The sequence below is a fragment of the Lonchura striata genome, chromosome 1 (assembly GCF_046129695.1).
Source record: "Lonchura striata isolate bLonStr1 chromosome 1, bLonStr1.mat, whole genome shotgun sequence".
NCBI lineage: Eukaryota > Metazoa > Chordata > Aves > Passeriformes > Estrildidae > Lonchura > Lonchura striata.
Genome location: NC_134603.1, coordinates 87,463,346 through 87,486,607, shown reverse-complemented (window position 1 = coordinate 87,486,607; position 23,262 = coordinate 87,463,346). Strand labels below are relative to the sequence as shown.

General features: G+C 36.5%; 1 protein-coding gene across 3 annotated transcripts in view; it reads left to right on the top strand.

Moving 5' to 3' along the window:
- Positions 1 to 23,262, top strand: part of CDKAL1 (CDKAL1 threonylcarbamoyladenosine tRNA methylthiotransferase) — a 375,244-nt gene that overhangs the window by 225,958 nt on the left and 126,024 nt on the right. For all 3 annotated transcript variants that reach the window (XM_021553407.2, XM_021553406.2, XM_021553405.2), the window contains exons 10-11: positions 5,542 to 5,708; positions 20,303 to 20,448. In XM_021553407.2, the coding sequence (XP_021409082.1) occupies positions 5,542 to 5,708; positions 20,303 to 20,448 (313 nt within the window). The remainder of the gene's footprint in view (positions 1 to 5,541; positions 5,709 to 20,302; positions 20,449 to 23,262) is intronic.

The window sequence follows — 23,262 nt, the reverse complement described above, 5'->3', positions numbered from 1 at the left end:
CATAGTATAAGGTCTAGATGGCAGGTACTAAGGGTATTTTGTAGCCAGTATGTAATGTCTTTCATAACAAAGTCAAATTAGGGGAGTATTTGATTAGCTGGAGGGTACAGCTAAATATTGTGAGGGCCGTCAACTGCCTGGAGAAACAGACTTATGGTACCTTCATGAAGTTTAACAAAAGGAGGTAAAATGTCCCAAATCTAGGATGTAGTAACACCGTGCTGCATTATGGATGTGGAGAGCTGACTGTCTGGGAAGCAGCTTTGCAGCTTTTGGAGTTCCTCTGGGAAAGCTGGTGCACATGAGTCAGCAGTGGAAGCCCTCTGCGCTTCCAGCTGTGCCCCAGCTGCTCTTGGAGAGTGCAGCCACAGGCCCCAGGGACTGACTGGTGCCTTAGATTTGGCAATTGTGAGACATCACAGAGAGACTATTTTGTCAATTTTTGGGCGCCTCAGGGCAAGGCTGGCACACTGCAGCAATTCAGCAGAGGTACATTGAAATGATCAGAAGGATGAAGCACATAATAGCTAGAAATGGATTTGTGAAAAGAAAGCTAATAGGAGTTATTGCTGTTTACGACTGCCTAATGGGACAGTATAGAGAAGACAGAGCCAGACTGTCTTGAAGCCAGACAGGTCTTGCAGAGGTAGGATGATAGTTAACAAGTTGGACAAGTTGGAACACTGCAAATTGCAACTAGTCAGAAGTAAAAATTTTTTACCCTTAGGGTGATCAAATATTGGAACAGATTAACCACAGTGGCTATTGTATTGCTGTCCTTGGGAATATTCAGAACACAACTGCAATTGTAGTAGGTCAGCCCACATTCATGACGTTGTTCAGATCTTGTCCTCCTGTTTGTGGCAAGCTTTAAGAAAATAGGAGTGTACAGCCATCTTCCATGTCCTTAAGGGTGTCCAGAAGGGAAAAAATAATAGGTCTTTTAAAAAGAGGAAATACTTTTGAGCATTAATAAAGATCCTGTAGAAATTCAGGCTGTGAGACAGTTTGTACATAGTGCGTCGTGAGCAGAACTGCTGAACCATAAGTTGACCTGCACATTACAAAATACAGAAAAAACATTGATCCTTTAGGTCATAGCCTGACAGCTTGCCTCTTTCAGCAGATACAAATCTAGACCTGTCGTTTTTATTTCAATCTGCTTGCATCATCTGCTTGCCTGAGATCCTGCATTCTCAAATTGTGACAGTTTGGTGTGAGTTACTATCTGAATAACTAGGGATTGTACAGGACTGTGTCCAGCTTCATTCTTTCTGTCTTCCAGAAGCCCTGTATATATACAGATGAAATTAGTGTAAGGGTTTCTTGGTGAACTGGAAATGAATCCTTCCAAATCCCCCTTAGCATCAGAGAGTTGTTCCCAATTTGATTTTCTCTTTCAGGGAAGCCCCTGCAACGGGATGCTTCCGTGCTGGTCCATGTGGTTGAACTGTCTTAACAGGACACTCGGATGATGGTGAATCAATACTTGCAGAGTACTTCAGAATTAGAGGAGAAAACTGATTCCTCCAAATCTCAGTTTCTGTTTAAACTTGCATTATATCCAGATTGGTACAGTGATCTGCTATTTGCACAGTTCTTCACAATTTCCCAGTTAAGGCACTGATTCAGCAAAGTAATTTAGCACAATTTAGCACATCAAGTATGTAAATGGTTCCTTTAAAATCCATGCTGAATGAATAAGGAGAAACTCAAATAATTGAAGAGACAATAAAATAGGCTAAGCTCATTCTGAACAATGAATTTGTGTTTTCTAAGGCTTCATCTTTGGCCATGATTATTTTGTTTTTAAATAATTCTATGGTTGTGATCAGGGATGGTCAGATTGACTGTCCTCAAGTCTGCAAGACACAAACATTTATGTAAGGCCTCCCCTTGGCAGATGGTCTTTCAGATTTCTGTGGTGCACTGGGAGAGCTATTTCTGTGGTCTGTGCCGCAGTGCAGGCTGCCATAAGAATTCACTGTTGGAGAAGGAATCACAAGGAGGTCAGGCAGTTATTGATAAACATATGTAGACTACTGAGAAGGTCAGAGTCAGGGGCCTCCCACTGAAGCAGCCTGCAGAGAACTATGCTGTTGGAAAAGCCACTCTGGTTCATACTAAAAAATCTGCCAGGAAAGAGAAGAACAAGGAGGAGAAAAGAAAAATCAGGATTTGGTGATTGAATTTCATTTGTACAGTTAGTTATCAAATGTGAGAATTTCACTGGGATTGGTGTCCAATATTTTAACATCTTCAGATCTTTTTGTAGATTGAAATAAATTCATTTTTCTGATGGAGTACACTTCAGTTTAAAGGATATTTGGTAGTGCCAAATCCCGTGTTTAAATAGTGTCATGAAGATAAAGCAAAATAAAAATGCTAGAAGTTTTTTTATTAAAGAAATTAATAATTTCAAATGGTCTATAAACCAGGAATGCACATATTTTGTAAAAGTGATAGATGTAGGATTTCTTATCTTCTTTATTATAAGGATTGCTTACCCCTCAGAAATGAAATTAAAACCTATGTCAGATAATCTGCAACGAGTATTTGTTATATTGAGACATGTAAGAAGGAATAGGCTCAGAACATTCTTCATTTGCTTAGAACCTATTCTTTTTCCAACATTTTTCATTTTCGGTAATCTCCAGTTACAGCAGAGCAGAGACAGAGGCCAACTGTTAAGGTTTCTCTTTTGTACTGGATAGTGATGGCAGAGTGAGAAATAAACCATGATCTGTGACCAAAGGCAGACTTGTAATTACTTGGATATAGCGATAATTGGCCTTAACACTGTAACAAATGCTCTGAGTTTGCACATCTGAAGCCTGCCTTTGGATCAGTTTTCTTGTTTACAAAATCAGCTTGCCTTTATTAGCACCAAAATTGCCCAGTAACAGAGTGGTGATCAAATGAGGTTCACTGTAAAAGAAAGGAAGAAAAAATATGTATGTGATTTGACCGTGGATTTAAACATGTTCCTGTGGAGGGCTGGAGTTTGGAGGGGAAATGGGTGGAGTGAAAATGGGAGGTGTTGACTGATTTCATTTTTACTGTTTGAGAGGTCTATTGTTTTCTCTTCTTACCTGGTGTAAGTTTAGGCTCCTAAACAGGGGATCCAAAGGACTAAAAAAAAAAAAAAAAAAAAAAAAAAAAAGCCTAAAATCAGTTGACACAAAACCTCTATCACACACAGTTATGTACAAAATTGATTTATCCTAATGATCCTCCTTGTAAGTATTTGTCACTCACTGTAGCTTTCAATATTTGAAGATTTTGTCAACCTGAAATTGGGACGTTAACTTTTTCCTAAAATACAGGTGTTCTTCCCCCTCCCTGCCTCCCCCCCATCCCGCTCGAGTAATAAGACTACATCCTTGGATCTCTCAGCATGCATTATTGCCATTGCTTGGTGTTCAACACCCTGTTCAGAGAGCAGATGAGACAGTTATTCCTGCTGTTGCTGATTTACTACTACAGCTGCTTCCTCTTCTTGTGATTTAATTTGAAGTTTCAGCCCACCAGGGGGCTAATGGTCCCCACCGATGCAGCTTTAAAAGCTCGCTGTTGTTTTCCACCGGAATGTTATTTCCATTCCAAGCCAGTGATTATTTTTTTTTCCTCAGTGTTCATCTGGTAACTGTGGGGCAGTATTCCATTAGCCATTTTCATGAAAAAAAGAAAAAGGAAATCCAACCCAAACCCTGTGCAACTCTTTAGATTGAAAGCTTGCAAATGAGAATTACTCTGTTACAGTAGAAACTCAGCAAATCAATAAGTTGTGTAGTGTTCTTATGGATATTGGAGACTCATATAAAGAAACCCAAAACTAAAAAAAAAAAAACAGGACCTTATCAATCATTTAAATTCCTTACATTTCTCTTCTTTTTTAACATACAGCATATAAAATTCACTTCTTTTTTCATGTGTTTCAGGAAAATGTAGGGCAGGCAGCAAACCCAAGAGTATGTTTCATGGTGGGTACTGCCTGTGGTGAGATGAATTCCAAAAACATTAGCAAGTGCACTGAAATCCACAGTGTAATTGTGTCCTGCAGGCAGATTCTGCTTAGGGAGCTCAGTTTGAGTGTGACTACAAACTTGGGACTGAAAATGGTTGACCAAAGAACACTTAGTACTTCAGGAATGTTTTACACCAGACTTCTATCAAGATACAAATTGTACATCTCCCTCACAAGCCTATTCTTGAAGCAAAACATAAGAAGTAAGAAGTTTTCCAGTTAACCTTAAATTTTTAAGTATTTTTCATTCCAAATAATAAATTACCTTGAAAACATTTCTGTGCCAACAGGATTAACTTTGATGCACTCCGTGACTTGCTCTCTGCTGTTATTGTTACAGTGTGAATTTAAGAGTAGCAGTCTTGAATTTACATTTTGTAGAACATTTGGTTTTCTAGGTTTATTGCTTTTTATGTGATTGAAATCAGTGTATGTGCTTAAGTTTTCCTCGTTTGATAAATTTGTAACATAAACATTTTACATTTTCTGATACATTCTCTGCTGGTCCAAAGTGTGCTTTGATGAATTATGCACCTTCTAGTGTTTGATTATTTCTTTTACCAGTACATGATTGGTTTTAGAAATTTAGCTCTTCACTGAGTTAATGGTATCTTATCTTGCTGTGAATCACAGGGTGTTTTCTTCACAGACACCCTGTTTTTGAAGGTGTATTTCTTGCTTTGGGGTGGTAAGGAAGAGTAGAGGGGGTTGCATTGCAAAAAGGATGAAAGCTGGGCAGGCTGGCAGAAGTGGCTGTGTGAAACCTCAATGCTTTCAACTATTATTAAAGGGTGGTACAATCTTTCTCTCTTTGGGTAGGAGGATATTATTACCAAATATCAGTGTTCAAGGTTGCTATTTACAATATAAATCAACTGCACTACTTCCTAAGGTTCTGATTGATGGAAAATGAAGCATTAACTGCCAGGAAACAGGTTTTCCCATATTATCACTCGGTTGTGCAGTGGTCACTAATCTTTTCAACACAACATTAATATTGCATTGCTAATTGTATAATTTAAAGAATACAAGATTTTAATAGTTACTTCAGGAGGAATGTTAATCACAGTGCTTTACAGCTGGTTTTGCTCACTGGAAGCTTACCAGTTAATAAGCTAACTACTGTAATAACCATTAATGCAAACTCTGCTTGGGTGATGTCTCTTGTGGTGTTTAATGAATTAGGCTCAAAAAATAAAACAGAGTATTAAACTTGTCTGACTTGCTGTAGAGGCAGCACAGAATTAGTCATTGGCTGTGAATGTTAATCACTCCACAGCAATGATAATTTACAGCATTGTTGTAGCACTCTTGTGCTCATAAAATGAACTTAATAACCCACTGCTACCCATGGGATAAGCCTTCCTTCTCCTTCCCTCCCCTTTGCAATTGAATACCCAGTCTGGCTGCATAATAGCCATGTGAAATACTGCATTTAAAAGAGTGAGCAGCTGTATGATAAAATAAACAGCCCTAAAACAGATTTGTTAATTATCTCTTTCTTTTATTCACAGAGGGTGTTTGTGAGATATGGCTGACCAGTGAAGACACAGGGGCTTATGGCAGAGACATTGGCACAGACCTCCCCACGCTTCTGTGGAAGCTGGTTGAAGTTATTCCTGAGGGAGCTATGCTGAGGCTTGGCATGACAAACCCTCCCTATATTTTAGAGCATCTGGAGGTAAGGAAGAAAAGGAATCATTTATATGCCAACATGGACATTCATTGAGTGAGTCAGCATGGAACCTTGTGTGAAATGTCTTTCATTTTAAGCAGTAACTTAAAAACATAATAGACTTAAAATACATTTGAAACATTAGACTAACAGTGTAAAGCCATGTGCCTGACACAGCAAGTTATTGAGCTAATGAGATCTTCAAGTAATTTTGGAATTATAATATTACTGAGATCTCTGACACATAGGACTTTATTGTAGTGATTGTTCATTTATGTGTATATCTAGTGTTTCCAAGACCTAAAGGAAATGTCATTTGCAAGTGATGGACTATGGGATTGAATTTTTCTTCCTTCTGCACCTCAGACAAATATTTTCAGAAACACTATATGGTGGTCTCATTCAGTGATGCATTCATTATCGTATTTTTAGCATGTTTAGAGCTTACATGATAAGAAATAGAAATGTAAGTGTATGTCTGTGTTTAAAATAAATGTAACAAATTCAATGAAATGAGAAATATATAACAGTTTGAATTTGAAAGAGTAGCTTATTCATGCAGAGGAGGAAATGAGTTTCTTCTGAAAGGTAGGTTGGTTTTGATGGTTTCTGTCACCAAATGAATTTATTGAAATTCCTAGAAACTGTTCACAGAATGAACATAACTAAGAGGACGAAAATAAGAGGGAAGGGTGTAGTTGAAACTAAATTTTGTAGCCATGTGCATGTTTAATACCCAGATAAGTAGCTGGTATCCATGCTGCTTTCCCAAATATAATATAACATTAATAGTTACACTTGTGTTTTCTTAAGATGTCAAGGACAGTATTTTCTCATCAGGGTGCTGTAACTGCAACTTTGTGTTTTGTGGAAGCATGTGGGCCAGAGGAATCTCATCTTGGTAGGAATAAGCAGGTTTTCACTTCACCAGCTAAAGAATTTGAACTGCAGAAAGTTAAAAGAAAATTCCTGGGTTGTTATTTTATTCTTTGGTTTAGCATACACTTCACTAAGTGAGAGTTTTAACTCAGCACACTGAATAGGAGCCTTTAGGAAGCAGTGTGGTAGTGTTTTTGAGAATTTGCATTGTGTCTGGGACTCTTAGATCTGCCACAAGCTTTTCTTCTTTTTGTATTTTAACATTTTTCAGCATCTTATACAAAAGCAAATCAAGCTTTTAGCAATTTTCACAGTTAGTTCCTTTGCTTTCATTTTTAATTCACATTATTAAAAGTATTTTGGCTTAGACTGCTGCTTTTGTCACAGCTGGTCATTGTATGAGTGTTCTCAAAGCTTTAAAAAAATAGAAAAATCAGTTGCTGTAAATAACAAACTGCTCTGCTGAGATAAGGGGCACTCTTGATATAATCCAGGAAAAGTGGAAAGAATGTTGCTTTCCTTCAATCATAGTAAGTGTGAGCATGTCACAAATCTGTAAATTTATATCTAGTCTTTCTGTTGCTAAATTTTCCAGAAGGTGCTGTAGGTAAGACTTACTTTTTTATCAGACTCATATTTAGGAAAAGTACTCTTACCTCTTTGAAAATGCATCTTTAGGTGTTATGGCAAAGGCAGAGGAATTAATACAAACACATGGAAAATATGTGTCTTAAATGTTGCTGGGCAAAACGTGTTTGTGTGCACCAGCCGTGTTGTGCAGTAGCAACATCTGCTGTTGCTCATCCTCTTCAGTGTTCCATACAGTTTCCAATTTATATGATTTTTCTAAAGATTATTTAATCACATTTTTGTGTTTCACGTGTGACCAAGAATTTCTGATCTTGAAATTTTGTGACATAATTTTGCTGATTTGTCAAACTAAATTACTGAATTTTTTTTTTTTTTTTTGCGTTCTGCAATTTTATTTAGTCTCCTCTTCCGAGCTTACCCAGACTTTTCTCTGAATGATCACTGGAGAATGTAGGCAGTCTCCTGTATACATTTTCACCAAACAAAATAAAGTTTTTATGGGCAATATGCTTTTAACTTTCCAGTTAAGGAAAGGGTAAAACTGTAATTTGTTTAAAAAACCAAAATCAAGTGAGAAGCTGAGTAACCCTCATGTCAGTTGATTAGGAAAAAATCCAGATGTAGATCTGTTATATCCTAAAATATGAAGATGTGTTGTGTGTTGCAAATGTATTTCACTAATAGTTTTAAAAGAATTTTAAAATTTTATTTTAAAATTTTATTAATTGATTGATTGAGTTTATTAATTGATTTTTAAACTGCATTTTATTAATTGATTTTTTTTAGAAGTCATCTTTCTAATTATGATGTTGTTGGCTTTCTGTGAAAAAAATTTACCTGGGAAAATGTACTAATCTTGTGTCACTTTTTGTATGCAATACAAAGGATAAAGTCATTCCAATAATGTATCTTTTTTAAAAGCCAGACATTTCTGGCATAAAATTGGACACATGCAACTGCTCGGCAGGGGTTTGTTTCACTTTCAAAATGATGTGTGGCATAGAGAAACAGTAATCTTCTAAATATAGAAATTAATTTTGTGATCTGGAGAGAGCTTCCCTAGAGACTCAGCCTAAAAGTAAAAATTTGGATTTGTTCATTTTTCTTCCATATTTATTGGATCTTACCTGCAGGTGAGAATGTTTCATTTGCCTCAGTGTCTGGGAATCAGTTTCATATTTTCTACTAAGTGGTAGCCAACAGCTCTGCTGTTCTGCTGATAGAGGCTAGCACAAGGAGAGGAGGAGGAAGAGGAGGAAGACAACTTCCCCAGGGACAGGAGTGGTGGGATTAGAGCAGAGGAGGGGGCAAAGGAAAGCTGTGAGTGCTTATAATGGGCATTAACACTCTTATGCTGGAAAGCTTGGTAGATCTGGGGTCCTGGGTCAGTGACCATTTGACCTTAAGTTTGTTTCAGGTAGGGAGTCAGTTTAAGTTGTTGCCTTCAGGTACTGGTGTCAGAAAAATGCCATTCTGTACTTGAAGATGTTTGTAATTTCAGAGGATACTGTTAATCTCATGAAAATACTTACTATGCTTGTGTTGTGCAGTCTGACATTTTAGTACTTCAGTTTTTAATTCATTAAATATGGTGGTAGTAGTGCCTGTGTAGCATGAATAGTCTTGGGATGAGAAGCAAACACATTTTCAAATTATGAATTCTGCATTCACTTGGGCATTCTTGTCCAAAGAGAAAGATATATATGGAACCATGCAATGTTTTATGGTCATGCAAAATATTAAAAACTTTTTGGCATGCTGGATGCACATCTATGTTGTTACAAAAAGAACCTTTATCATAATTATTCAGGGTATAATCTAAAGTACTAGATTTTTTTATCTGCTGTTTTCTTTAGAAAACAGATGATGTCTGTGCTTATATTAGAGTATAGTACGAAGTATTAAGAGCAGATGGGAAAAACACAGAATTTGGTAGTGAAGCCACGATATCGAAATTTCAATATCGTACATTTTGGAGTCTTTACTTCAAAATAAATGTAATTCTCTTAATTAAACTTTCCCACTACCTGTGATCTGAAGCTGTTTGAAAGACATACCAGTAGTTTGAATCTGGCTATTTCCACCCATGTGGATGGGGTACATTCATGATGAACCTGGAGTATGGCTACTGCTCTGATTTCCTTGGAAGCTAATTTAGTTTGTCTAATACAAAATTCACCCCAGACTGAATGAACCAGTGGCTGTGAAGAGGGCATGGGGAACTGCATTTTAAAATTTCACTGCTGCTTTCAGTGGGCATGTCAAAGTGAACACAGCACTGGAAGGACTTCTCCAGTGTGAAGTTTGTTGTTATGACAGTGAGAATTATTTGGTGTGTTCAAAGAAACTGAAGGACCAGAGACTCAAATTCTTGGTTGTGGTACTAAGATTGAGAAAGAAGTTGGAGTTTGGTTGACCTGCAGGAGACATCCTCAGTTTTTCTCTCAGAGAAATCCTGGCCAAGCAATGGAGGTAATACTACATTTTCCAAAGTGTTCTCACAGTCTAGCAGTGTTTGAATGGATACACCATGAAGCATATAGCTTGCTTATTTCAAGGTTGATCTCAAACTGAGATTTTGAGACACACCCTTGCTCGGTGTCTGTCTTATCTTAAAATGTTGATGCAACATGATGTTTAGGAAAACTTGGTATTTTATCTACATGGAAGATGATTTCAATAAACAGACATGGACTATGGCCAGGGAAAAATAATTTGCCCCAGATTTTTTTTTTTGTTTTATATAATATGAAGGAAAAGGTTAGTGTTAGAATACATTATATAGTCCTAGAAAAACCTGCAAGGAGTGTATGTGTATGTGGTTACCTTGTGTGTTCTTGCCCATATGTCTTTGCACAGAGCTACTGCTCTAGTTACACAAACTGCCAGATGTCAAAGATTTTATCACCCCATGGTATCAACATATAGCAAAAGTACATAAGGAATACACCCTGCTTTAGAGGTAACCTCCAGACATTTTTTCCCATCATATTATGAAGCTACTCGCTAGTGCTCTGGTGAGACAGTGTTAACATCCACTTTCAGTGACTGATGGAGAGGGAGGGCTGGGAAAAATCCATTAAAGCAATGGTAGCATATAAACGATGAATGGGAATTAGTCTGAAAAGTAAAAAATAAGGTGCGATGTATAGCAGCTTGAAATTAATGTTCATGGCATAGTGTTAGATACTGATTTTGCCTTGACTGCATTTCACTTTTCCTTAGGTTGAAACTTAATTTTCTTTTTAAGTATCCGGGGCTCTGTCCAAATCACAAGGGACTCTAGATCATCCAGACTTAAAAGGGCAAGGGACTCACATCTCATCCTTAGCTTGCCTCCTTCATGGATTTGACATAATCCCAGAGTTGTCTGGGATTTTAGTTCGGCACTTTGTGTGAGTGATGGGATGCTTCCAAATCTGTATAAAGGAGGCAGTTCACACCTGCCATTCCCGTAAGTGCTTAATTTCACATGACTAGATGAGTAGTCGTCTTTGTCACCTGTCAAAATGAGTCTGTCTCAAACCATACTATATGCCATCTGTGGGCTGTATCTCCGTTATTAATTCAGGACATTTGAGTGATACACCAGCCATTGAGATGGAGTCTGCATGGCAGCAGAGCCTTTAAATGCAGAAGGTGTGCCAAGCGTAGCACGAGTTGCAGTAGTATTTCTTTGCTCTTTTGCTTTGATTTTTCATGTCAGCTTGGTGTTTATGTTTCTTAACCTCATTGAAGCTGATACCCTACAGATGGCTCCCTCAAACATGTCCTGACACAGCACAAAGGAAATTGTTATCGTATTACAGTAAAATTACTAATTCACTTTTCTTTTTTCTCTGTTGTCCTTTTTTTCCTCTGAGTGCACCAAGCATTTTTGAGTGTTGTGCATAAGCTCAAATTTTGAATAACCTCGAGTGTAAGCTAATTTGAAATGTGTTTAAAAAGGGAATAATATGCACACATTCCTCAATGGCGAATAAAAGGGCAGCATAATTTCAAGAATTAAAAGGACTTTAGGGCATGTATTTGCTTTGTTTCTAGTATTATTTTTTGTCATTTTCATAGACTGCTGCTTTTGAAAGTGCCAATTAAAATCTGTTGATTTGACCAGAAAAAAATGAAAACTGCAGCATACATTTAAATAAATGAATAGTTAAGCCCCTGACTTCTTATTACTGTGAGTTTTGTAGTGTTTTTTACTCGGTGGACCATGCAACTTTTTCTTGCTGTAATTACAAAGTTGTCTCTATGCAAACTGTGTCTGTTTTGCTAGCAGTATAATTAAAAGGAACCTCAGATACTAAAGGGAGGTGGATGGGGCAATTGCCTCCATCCTTCTGAAAAAAAAAGGTGAGGTATGAAGGTATTTGGTATTATGTTAAATGCTTGTTTGTCCTGTGGAAGCTGTATTTACATCTTTGCTTACTCTCTGTATTTCTGTTTTTTATTTTTTAGTAATAAAATAAATCTGTCTTTTCTGTTCTTCCTCTCCAAGGATTCTTTGTCTTTGGGGTTTCAAGTATAGCACATTTCCTTTAAATTACTCCGTAAGATATAGTGTCATGGGAGCATGAGCTCACCCCACAGTCAATGTACTTTTTTAAATTATGGAGTTGGGAAATGGATGAATCTCTGCTGTGCTTTGGGATACATTTTGTCATGCCATTTTCTCTAATCCAGAATTTTAACATCTCATATACAGCAGATCCTAACGTCTGTAAATGCTTGGTGACATGTTAGTTTCCAGCTGGTAGAATATGATTTGGCTTAATAAATGTCAAAATAAGAACCCATTTTATTCTTCCTGAAGGTTTTATGCTGTATTTGTGAATATTGGGTTCTCTCAAAAACCTTAGCAAATTGGGAGCTTTGAACAATAAAAGTTTCCTTCCAGACAATGTGGAAGGGAATATTTGTGTTGTTGAGAATGAAGCTCATGTTCTTTATAACACTAGTTGAAAAATGCTTTGAGATACATAAAAACTGGCTTTATTTATGCGCAAAATTCAGTTTTCCATCACGGCAGAATATTTTATGCATGCATCTAGTGCTTTTCTATATTTAATAATCTGAGAATAAAAACTGGTATTGCAAAAAGGGTTTAACATTAAGTAGCACGCTGCTTGACCAGTTAAATCTGTGCATATTAGTTGTACCTTAATTATGATTTGCTCATATGAATGTTTCTTTTGCTTGTTAGACTGCCTGAGAATGAAGAGTATTTAAATGCAGACAGATCCACACTCAATCTTGTGCTGAGTGTCAGGCTGTCTGTCAATTACTTACAATACTGTCTCATCCCAGCAGTCCCTGGGAGCTGGAGCTTATTTCTGGTGAATTACTAGGAGAAAATAAAAATCACCAGTAATTGAGCAATATGTTTAAAGAACATATTTAAAGAATATATTTAAAGAACATATGGGAAATGCATATATGGGATAGTGCATTTGTGCTAAATAAAAGTAGGATTTTTATCAGTTGCTGTGTGCTTCAAGGCATTGAGGTAGAAGCTATTGTCAAATGTAGAGCTTGCATAAAAAACTGTGCCATCTTCTTTTAATATTTCTGCCTTCATTGTTAAACAAATAGCATCTCACTTTCCTAGTTATTTATATTATAATAAGTAAAGTTCTACCAACTACTCTCCATGCTGTTTCACAAGCTTCTATTTCGTTTAGATGCATAAACCGTTTTGTTTTCTTTGATAGATGAGCTGTCACATTCCCTGTGCTTTGCAGCATCATCTACATAATCTTCAGTAAGACTGCTTGCTTCGTTAGGCTTTGGCATTTGTTTAAAAAAAAAAAAAGGTTGATTTTCTTGAGGTAAAGATTTTCTTTAAAAATGAGAAAAAGAAAATACATTGTGTTCTAGAGACTGCAATAAAACTGCACATTATGTTGTTGTACCACTGTTAATCAAGGAAAAGTTGTAAAATCTCTTTTCATTCTTGAATTCAATTGGTTTAGTTCTGTTAAATGTGCAAGGGTTACTGAAAAATGTAAATTCTACTATATAAATCTCTTTGTTATGGTTTGGAATATTTTGATTCTATTTTACTATGAAATTTAGGTCAGCTCACAAAAGAAAGTGATAGTATTTGCCTAAAGGTTTAAGTTTTGATTAAAACCTCACGCTATTTTCTTTCCACTGAAACCTGCTAAAGCAGTTGCTATTTCAGATATAGTACTTGCTTGTTTGAAATGAAGGGAAAGAATAGAGAGACTCTCTGGAACTGCCCTTTCTTGGTATAGATGAGCTCTGGAGGGGTGTGCAATTCATTCTATGTCTTCCTTCTGAGCAGAAACCATCAATTCTTTTCTATCCTATGGGATTCTCATTTTTGAGCTGGAGAATAAATTCATAGTATTGATGAAACTAGTAATTCATTTCACTCATTCAGCTTCCTGAAGACAAAAAGGTAGTGTGACAATCCTACTTGCCTATTCTATGTGCTTCTCTATGCTTTAATTAATTTTCAAGGTTTTATTAGCATAAAGTATGATTGAGACAGAGAGTTATTTAAAGTAGCAGTGTGCTGTTGCAATAAATCACCTTTTTAGGGACCTTCCCAATAGGTGTTTCTAGTACATATTAGAAAAAGGAGTATTAATTTACTTCTGGAAAAAAATATTTCATTTGAGGAGTGCTTAATGATGAGAAATTAGAGAGGACAACAGAGAAAATTTTAAAAAGAGTGTATTTTCTTGCATGTCAGAATTAATAATTTCACAAGTAATTAGTATTAGCTCTTTGATTGGCTGCTTTGAAGTCATTAAACCATTGCTCTAACCATTAATGAAATGTACACTTTACCTTAAAGTGAATCAATTTTTGGAACTGGACAAAAAGCACTCTGAAGCTCCACAAAAGGCTCTTTAGGATTGCAATGATAGCTGCTGCAACAGCAATAACAGTTCTCATCTTTGAAAGAGAGAACCATTTTCTCATCTTTGATTGACTGAACCATTTTCCTGAATGGTGTACAGAAATTAGTGTGGTATTAATGCTGAAGGTGTCACCGAATCAGCTCGGTTTTGGGGATGTGGAGACCCAGATGTACTTCAGCTCATGGCCCATCACAGGCTGAGTAATAAGCAATCCTCCCAAAGGAGATGCTGATGCTTAACATTTTACCCAATGTAAAGTCAGTCTGCTTTAATATTGGAAGCAAATTGTGTTAGGGATGCTAGCTTGCTTATTGTGAAGAATTTCAGGAACCAAGGTTTAAGATATCTGTATTGAGAGTTACTGGTTTTGTCAGAAAATGAGAATAAATGTAAAAAAAACTTCTATGCAAGAAGTTTATTTTTATCCTTGGATATAACATGTATAATCTTGTAAAGAACCATATCTACCTGTTAACAGAAAAGGAGAATTCTTGATATTTTTGTGTTTACAAATCAGGTACCTAGCATATTTGGTGCTGTGTGTTTCCTTTGTGCACTGACTCATGGGAAGAGATGTGACAAACTTCAGCTGAAGCTTTGGACTGTGAAATACAGTTATTGTATTGTGACATTATCTGAATATCCCTTCTTATGCAGGAACTTGAGTTAGCTTGTGCTCTTATTTAATAAAGGAAGATGTGGCAAGCTCTTCAAGGCCTATTAGGTGGTTTTGGTATGGCATGGTTTGCTATGTTTTTTTAAAGAGGGGCTTAATACATATTAAGTTGTAAGGGAAGAAAAAGTTGCTTAGCTAGCTATGGTTTGCCTATTTTCTGAGGCTAGAAGCAGCAGAGAGATCCCACACCTAGGAGAACAGCTGGGAGCTGCCAGGGCTGAGCATATGACTCTCACAGCTCGTTTTCCTATCAGCAAATCACAGCTTGCAGTCTGGTTTATATCCACTTCCAAGGGTGGCCTGAGCTAATACCAGTTTTCTGTTTGGTAATGTAGAAGGCATTTTTCCCATATGGCAGAACAGATTTTTGCCCTCCATCTGGCAAACCAAAGATTTGATTTTAAGGTTCAAATTACATTGGCTAGAATTGCATGGGCTCTAACTGCTCCAGTGTGACCCGCCTTTATCCTAATGACCAGATAAAGACCTGAGCATGTCATGTCATGTTACATGGGGGTAGGGGTTGCCACTAAGCTTGCCCATCGTGCAGCTTCAGTTCATCTCCCCTGTTTCATACACAGATGGGGGAGAGGCATTGCCTTCCAACCAGTGTCCTCAGGGACATCGCACACGTTCTTAGTTGTAGTTTTTTAAAGCCCCATTACTCACAGGTGGTGGGAAATGCAGGGAGAGTTCCCTGTTCAGTCATTTTAACAAAACTGCTCTGGGCTTTCTAGACTGGATCATAACTGTGTCATCATTCCCATGCCTGTATCACAAGATTATGTCTGTTCCTGAGCTGAACTGCAGCGGAGGAGTTTATAAAATGGGCCACAGCCACTTTTCATGCAGACTGTGCTGGTGGTAGCACTGCTCAGCTTCTGAAAGACAACAGTCAGCAGACACCCCTTGTGACGTACCCCAAAGTAGTATCTGCCACAGAGAGGTGAAGTTTTGAGGGAGTGCCATTTTGTCATGTTTCCATATGGATGAGGATTTCTTTGGGCTTCTCTGCTGGCAGAGGACAAAATCCTTTTGCTAACAAGCAAGCTATTCACATTATTGGGACTCAAATACAAGACAGAATTCAAATACTTGGATTTTTGCCTGCTTTATGTAAGGGGAAAGAATTGCTGTCCGAGCAGCTTGCTGGGACTGACATAAAGATGCACAGATATTGATGTTTATTGTCTCTGCAATTTTCTGTGGTTGCACATGGTGTCATTGCAAACAAGAGGTGTGATTTTCTGGTTAGGTGGTTAAATTTGTATATTGAAATTGCTAGGATAAAATACATTGACGAGATATAAATCATTTTGATAATGTGCTTTGTATTCTAATGTACTCCAGCTGCTAAGGACTGTGAAAAAATATTTCATATGTCATCAGTATCCTAAAGGATGTTTCACATATTTTGTTATTTTCCAAATGTAGATGACGCCTATTTTTGTAGAGTCGGGTTAAAACAAATTGTGCTACTTTTTGACCTTTTTGTTCCTACATGATATTTCATTTTTGTGTAGTGCATCCCTTCATTCATAGACACATATCAGATTCCAGGGAATAGTGAGAAAAGGCAATCAGCTGTTTGAGTCATGATGAAAGACAGAAAGTTTCTTTCACAGTGATATAGTTTCAGAATGTTGTTCATTTATTGTTTCCAGCTGGAAATAAAATTCTAGATTGTTTTTCTTCTAACTGAAATATGTAATTACACCTAGTAATGCAGAGCACTTCAGAAAAAAAAATATATATAATTATATAAAGCCAACAGGAAACAGATGTTAAGCTTAGAATGTTAAGAGATTATGAAGTTAAAATATGCATTAGCCTATGATGTCCTTCAAATACTCTTTGGGATACCAACAGTTTTATTCAGTGATGAAATCTGGTGTTCTTTGTGCAATCTGTAGTATGGGAAAATCTGTCAGCATTGACTAAGTATGATGCAGAGTAGTTGTAATTTAATCAAACCTATGTGGCAAAGAACTTCAGTGTTATTTTGGTGGTAGGGAGGATGAAAGATAAGACTGGAACAGTCTTACCTTAAAGCTACAGGTTAGAATGTGGTATTTCTATCTGAACAGTGCAAAGTTTGGAAGATTGATTTATCCAGATTTCTGATGCAATCATCCAAAGATTTTGTTTAATTCATTATTCTGTTTCCTTCTAAACAGCTCATTCAGAGTTTCTGGTTATAAAAGGTAAATTTAAGACCACCAGCAGTACTTAAAAGGGAATGACAATGAAACAGTGGGTCATCAGGTATTTCTGACTTGCATTTGGTGTGTTAGTAATTTGTGTTGTGCTAAATTCACAAAGTTAATCATTACAATCCTCAAGTACCTGATGGGAAATCAGTTTATCAGGAGGACCTTTGAGTCTAAGCACATGCAGTGAATTTTATGTAGCTTTCGATACAGAAAGCAAGCAAAGAAAGGAGTTCATAGTATAAAGAGCTGTTTGCAACCTCCTCATCTCTAGGAGGAGCTTTGACTGTCCAGAACATTCCTGAATCCCATGACCACAGCAGCTAGGCTGTGTTAGTGTTCCCAGACAGACTGTGTGTGTATTGTATATGAATTCCTGATACACATGACAAGCAATTTAATTTCTACAAAATGCCAGTTCTTTTGATATGGAGTATCTTTCTGAACCAAAATGATGCAGTGGAATAGTTGATAATGTGTTTGAGCTTACAGCTGTAGCTTTTACTGTATGCAGGGACCTGTAGTGATAGTTGAAAAGTTCAGTTAATTAATGCCAGGCATTTTGCATCCCTTTGGTACAAACCTAGGGTAATTACTTTAAATGACAACAGTTGTGTTCTTAATCTTGAAAGTTATTGACAACAGTGATTGTAGAAAACATATGTTTTCTTTCTTTTACATGGGGGATAACTGGAAGAAGCAATTCTGATTAGTCTTGTTTAACAGTGGCTGTTGGACACCATTGCTTTAGTTCTTCTTACAGGAAGTGCAGTCCAAAGCTCCCTCTTGGCCACATTGCCCTGAAAGAGATCAACTGTGAGACCAGCAGTATTCTGCATGTTACTGTCAGATCAGCAGCTAGTGGCTTTGGGGTTGGTTGGGTGCTTTGGTTTTTCTGAATCTTCTGAGTAAGAAACCACCTTTTGGATTTAAGAGTTTGGTTTTCATTTTCATACTTCACCATAACATTTTCATTGTTTAAGGTGAATATGAGAAATAAAACAAACATTTTCATATAACTAGAGATTTTTCACATTTGTGTATTCAAAAGTCAAAACTTTGTGGTAAAACAAGGTAAGGTTTTTTAAAATCTAATATTTCTATTGCAAACAGACACAGTGAATCTGGATTTTTGTTCTATCAGATGATTCTCAGCTTTACAAAAGCTGGAATAAAATAACAGTTTTATATCTAGAAATTCTAATAAACTATTTATTACTTTTAAAAAGAACTCACAAACTGATCTCATATTGAAATGTCTGTTATTCAGAAGATGCAAAATTTGAGTGGAGTGGCAAAGAATTTTTTACCTATGTCATAGGGTAGTTATTTTTAAGAACTTGGCAGATTTAGAAACATGTTATGAAACATGACTTTAATTGGTTCCTTATATCATAAATATGTTTTTGAAAATTGAATAAAGTACTTGGAACCAAGAGATAAGCAGAATAATAGGCTTGTGATCCATAGCTTAATTTTTAGCTCTTATTTCCCATATTTTAGAAACATATTTGATTACTGATAAGTAGAAAAATCACAGATGACTACAAGGATGCTTAATATAAAATACATTTGCAAGATTCTCTAACGCTTAAAAAAGTAAGGTTTTATGTACTTGTTCCATATGATTTCATTTTTGAAAATATATTCTAGCTGAACATCTTCAATTGGTAAGGACACAGATATGTATAGTTCCATTTGAATTGGATACAAAATTGGTGTGGATGTTTGGTGGCCTTTTCTTCACTGTTTTTTCATGAAACAAGCTATCTCCAGCTTCCACTGAGAGCCAGGTTCAGTGCACCCAGCCTTTCTGCGTATCAAATTGTATTCAATTCTGTGTATCAAATGGAGTTTTACATACCTGAGATGGAATAGCTGTTGCCTTGAATAATGTAACCACTTCTCTTAGACATTTATGCAATAGGATCTTAGAAACTTTCAAGACTGCTTCCAGAAGCGATTTGATAGAGTTTCAGGTTTGGTACACACCTGCTTGTCAGATGAAAAGTGAGTATCAAGAGAGCATTTTCTCTTCTTGTTCTAAAAATCAGTGCTTTTAAAAGCTGAGTTCCTGCAAATGAAAAGGCAGGAGGATGTCTGCCTTCTCCTTGAACAATCTAGGCCAGCCTTGTAGAACTACACAGAGAAAATCTAGATGCGTGACTAATATTGCTGATTAATGGTCTGGAAGAATTTGTAAATAGTTCCATCTTAAAAAGTAAATATGGCAGCAGTATATGTTGTCAGATAGAGTATATGTGCCATCAGAAAAAACAGGAGAGATGGCCTGAGTGAGCCTGACTGGAGCACACAGAATGAACTGGCAGAAGAGTAGTGCTCAGTCGCAGGCCATTTCCTGAATGGCCACAGCTCAGGGAGAAAGGGAAAACCATATGTGAAGACCTGGTTGTTCATGGAATATGGTTCTTTGTCCAAGTTCACTTATTTGTTGCAAGACAAAGATTAACAAGCAGTATGGTACCATATTGCACGCAGTCTCAATGCTGGTTGGTTTCAACTTTAAAAAATACTTAAACTTTGTTGCTTGACTTTATGTCCTTAATTGGTTAGATAATAAAAATGAGAGAAATTGGACCACCATCATATTCTGTTCTCTGTCTCACATTCCTTCACCTTGCCGAGCCTCTGTTGGGGGGTTAGTTTGGCTTTCATTAGGAGGTTTGGTTTTGCATTTTGCTATTACCTTTACTTTTTTTTTTTCCTATGACTTTTTGCATTTGCACAAAATGTATCACATCCTCTGTCTCTTTCCAAGCCATCACTCCAGTTTTAAGCTGCCCCATTAATAATTCTATTCATATTATAGCCAAGCACTCTTAATTTCAGTTCTTTTCTCTGAAGTAACACAGGTAACATTTCAGACCAGTATTGGAGCATGTTTGCAAGTGATGAGGGGTACCTTAGTTAGCAACTAGCAAACTTTAAGGATGCTCCAATTGTAGACATTCTCATTTTGATATCTGAGAATTTACTTCATTCCAACAAGAAAGCAACCTATCTTCTGAAAACAGCACTGTCTGAAATCACCAATCTTCATAATACTTTGCCTGTAAAATTTTCTAATTTTCTTGTAATTGTGTAATCAATAATACATGGGGAATATGATCCCTATCTCAAAGGAAATTCAATTTCATTGCATTCTTCCTATTTTCTCCTAAGAAAGTTGCCTTCAAATATTTTCACCTGTCCACACTGTTTCAAACTGGGCTGGGGCAATTTAGTTGGGGTTTTAGAAGTATTGCTGATACTTACCCCATATATTAATCTGAGTTTTCTGTATTATTTTCATAATGCTTTAAAGCTTCTTTTTTGTTTAATAACTCATAGGAAATGGCCAAGATTCTCAATCATCCAAGAGTATATGCTTTTCTGCACATACCAGTCCAGTCAGCCTCTGACAGTGTGCTCATGGACATGAAAAGAGAATACTGTGTGGCAGACTTCAAACAAGTAGTGGATTTCCTTAAAGAAAAGTAAGTCTACTAATAATTGAGAAAATGACAGTGTTGGGTTTGTTGCAATGTCAAGAACATGTGGTTGAAAACACAATTATTTGCAACTTCATAATTAAGGTATGAAAAAAATGAGATCCTTTAAGCTTTCAAAGTCTTTGAGTTTTCTATAATCCCCTTGATGTGGTTAGCCCCTATGCTTGAGCTTTTATAAGCATCTTAAATCTCTGCATGACATGCTTTTAATTTGTCAATATATTCCTAATATTTTTTTAAAAAATGCTTTCTTAAATTATTTTTATACATAAACTACTATATAGAGATTGCTTGAAGTTGGAGTTACTGAAGTTGTCTTTAATGTGGCTTTTGAGCATTGCACACTTGGTGTATTGGAGATGATCCAGCTCCAGCAAATGTAAATGGCTTGCTTTTGTGTTTGTTTGTTCTAATAAGTGTTTTATGTACTATATCTTATGCAATTTTACATCAATACAGTAACACTGTAATCTTGCTTAAGGGACTGATGAGTTCTAGGTTAATTTCAAAATTATTTCCCTTAACAGCAGAGCTAATTGTGAGAAGTGAAAGAATGTATCATTAATGTATTTGCTTATGCTGCCACCAAAATGAAAGTCGCATCTACCTGCAAAGCTTTTGTAACTATAAGTAATAATTTCATATCCAAGGAAGTATTTTCTTAGATTTTAAAAAGTTAATAGTGACATATTTTGTTGGATATTTCTGCACTGATTGTCCAAAAAACATGTGTCTGGAGAATCATTTCTGACACTTGTTTGGCTACTTTCTCTCTTTCTGCTTCCTTTGCTTGTGTGCTTGTTCAATGACTAAAGACAGTGACATTGTACCTTTGACTCTTACCTTGCATTAAAATACTAGTAAATCAAACCAATCAATTTTTCATAATAATCTTCATAATCAATTTATTGTGATAATTGAGAAGTTGAAAAGTCTAGCTATGTAAAACATGTCATCTAATAGCTTCATGGTAATTATAATATGTAGGAAAGAAAACCGACTGTGACACAATAGAATCTGTTTTGCAAACTGAATGTGTAATTTGTAGGACATTCCTATGCATTTAGGACAAGTGATGAAAATGGGGCTGCTTGTTTTCATACAGGTGATTTGCGTTAATTTTCCACCACAAACAATGCCCATGAATTCTTGGCACCAAATTTCATGTGACTGTAGATCAGTGTTAGTTTTTAATTAACAGATGTATTGTATTCCCACATATCTTAAGTGGAACTGTGTCAGTTTATGTCTTAGTTGACTTGGAGTGGATTCATTATTCTCCTCAATAGTTTTAGCATTGGAAGCTATTATCATAACAGCAGCTAGATTTTCGATAACCCAGTATAGCTGGCACATGTTGGGGCATGTGGGGTTTTATTAAATCATTGAGCTCTTGCACACAGCAAAGAGTGAATTACTTAATGCCCAAATTTTAAACAGCTGGTCACTGAGCATACAGTAATGTATGTCATACGTCTTTTTCCAGGGCATTTTTTGTAGTGAACTTAACAAGGAATAAAACTGGTTTGATGTCTTGATTTTAAAGAATAATAGAGTTTCTTTATCCTGCTTATTAAGAAAATACCAAATTATCTAGTAGTTCTTGTTAGAAACTCCAGTCTCCAGATACAAGAAAAATCTTTGTACCATATGGCAGCAGGATAAAGAAGCCATGCAAGGTAGAGAAAATGTTTTGGATATTTGAAAGTGTTCATCTGTGAAATGCAAGGTTTTTTCTTTGTGCTTAAGAGTACAGAGTATTTGCTTGTAGACTTTACTGTTGTGACAGCAACCAGCTATTACATTCTCATGTAGATATTCCCATAAAGTTCTCAGCACAAAATTTGCCAGAACTTGACATGGCTGCAGACAACTCCAGAGCCTAGAGCCAGAATAGCTAAAATTAAATAGTGTTTAAACTACTTTAATAGCCAAAAGGAATTATTTCTACCTTCCATTTATCAAAAAGGTAAAATAAACCAAAAGTAGAATCCCCTATATCTCCTTTCTCTATTGCTGGGGCCATAAAATCATCTAGAAGCTTCCTACACAAAATGTACAAGGACTTACCAGTAGATTCCAAATGTCACCTTTGTCTCTAGAATGTGACACCTGCTCTAATAATAACTCCAGTGAACGTTTTATTAAAGCAGGAATTACATAGGCTGACCAGCTGACCTGCTGCAGAAGTAAAACCACAAAATCAAGGAATGCTAATGGTTATCGGTTAAGTGTCTAATAACTTGCATTCAAACTTCTAAGCACATAAAATTAAGTCCAGCAAGTAAAAATGAAAGGAAAAAGGAAGCAAAACAGACATGTAATCATTTTGGAACCCCAAAGATATACCAGCTGATTTCTGAATCTTTTGCTCAATCAGGCCAACAAAACTCTCTGGGGCTTTTTTTCTTCAAGAAGAAAATAAATGCTTTTCCTTCCTCTGGAGAACCGTGAGTGACTGCAGAGGTATCTTCTTCAGAGTGGGGATTTATTTATATCCTGCTGAGCACAGAATACCTTATAGAGAGAGATCTCCAGGAGTACTCCAGCCAAAGCACTCTCTATATTAAAACTCACTTTTTTAAAAGAATGGAGCATTCTTGACACTCTGTGTCTGTGAAGAGAGAAATATCACATTTTTCCTCTTTTTGAAGACTCTCTGCAGGCATGAGCAATAGAAATTAACTTTAAAAATTAGTACTGATGTTCTAGTGCTGGCTTTTGATATGCAACTCTTTGTATTTCAGAGCCACTCTCCCCAGCCACCTGGCAACATTTTTGGTCTATTATGAAGATCAA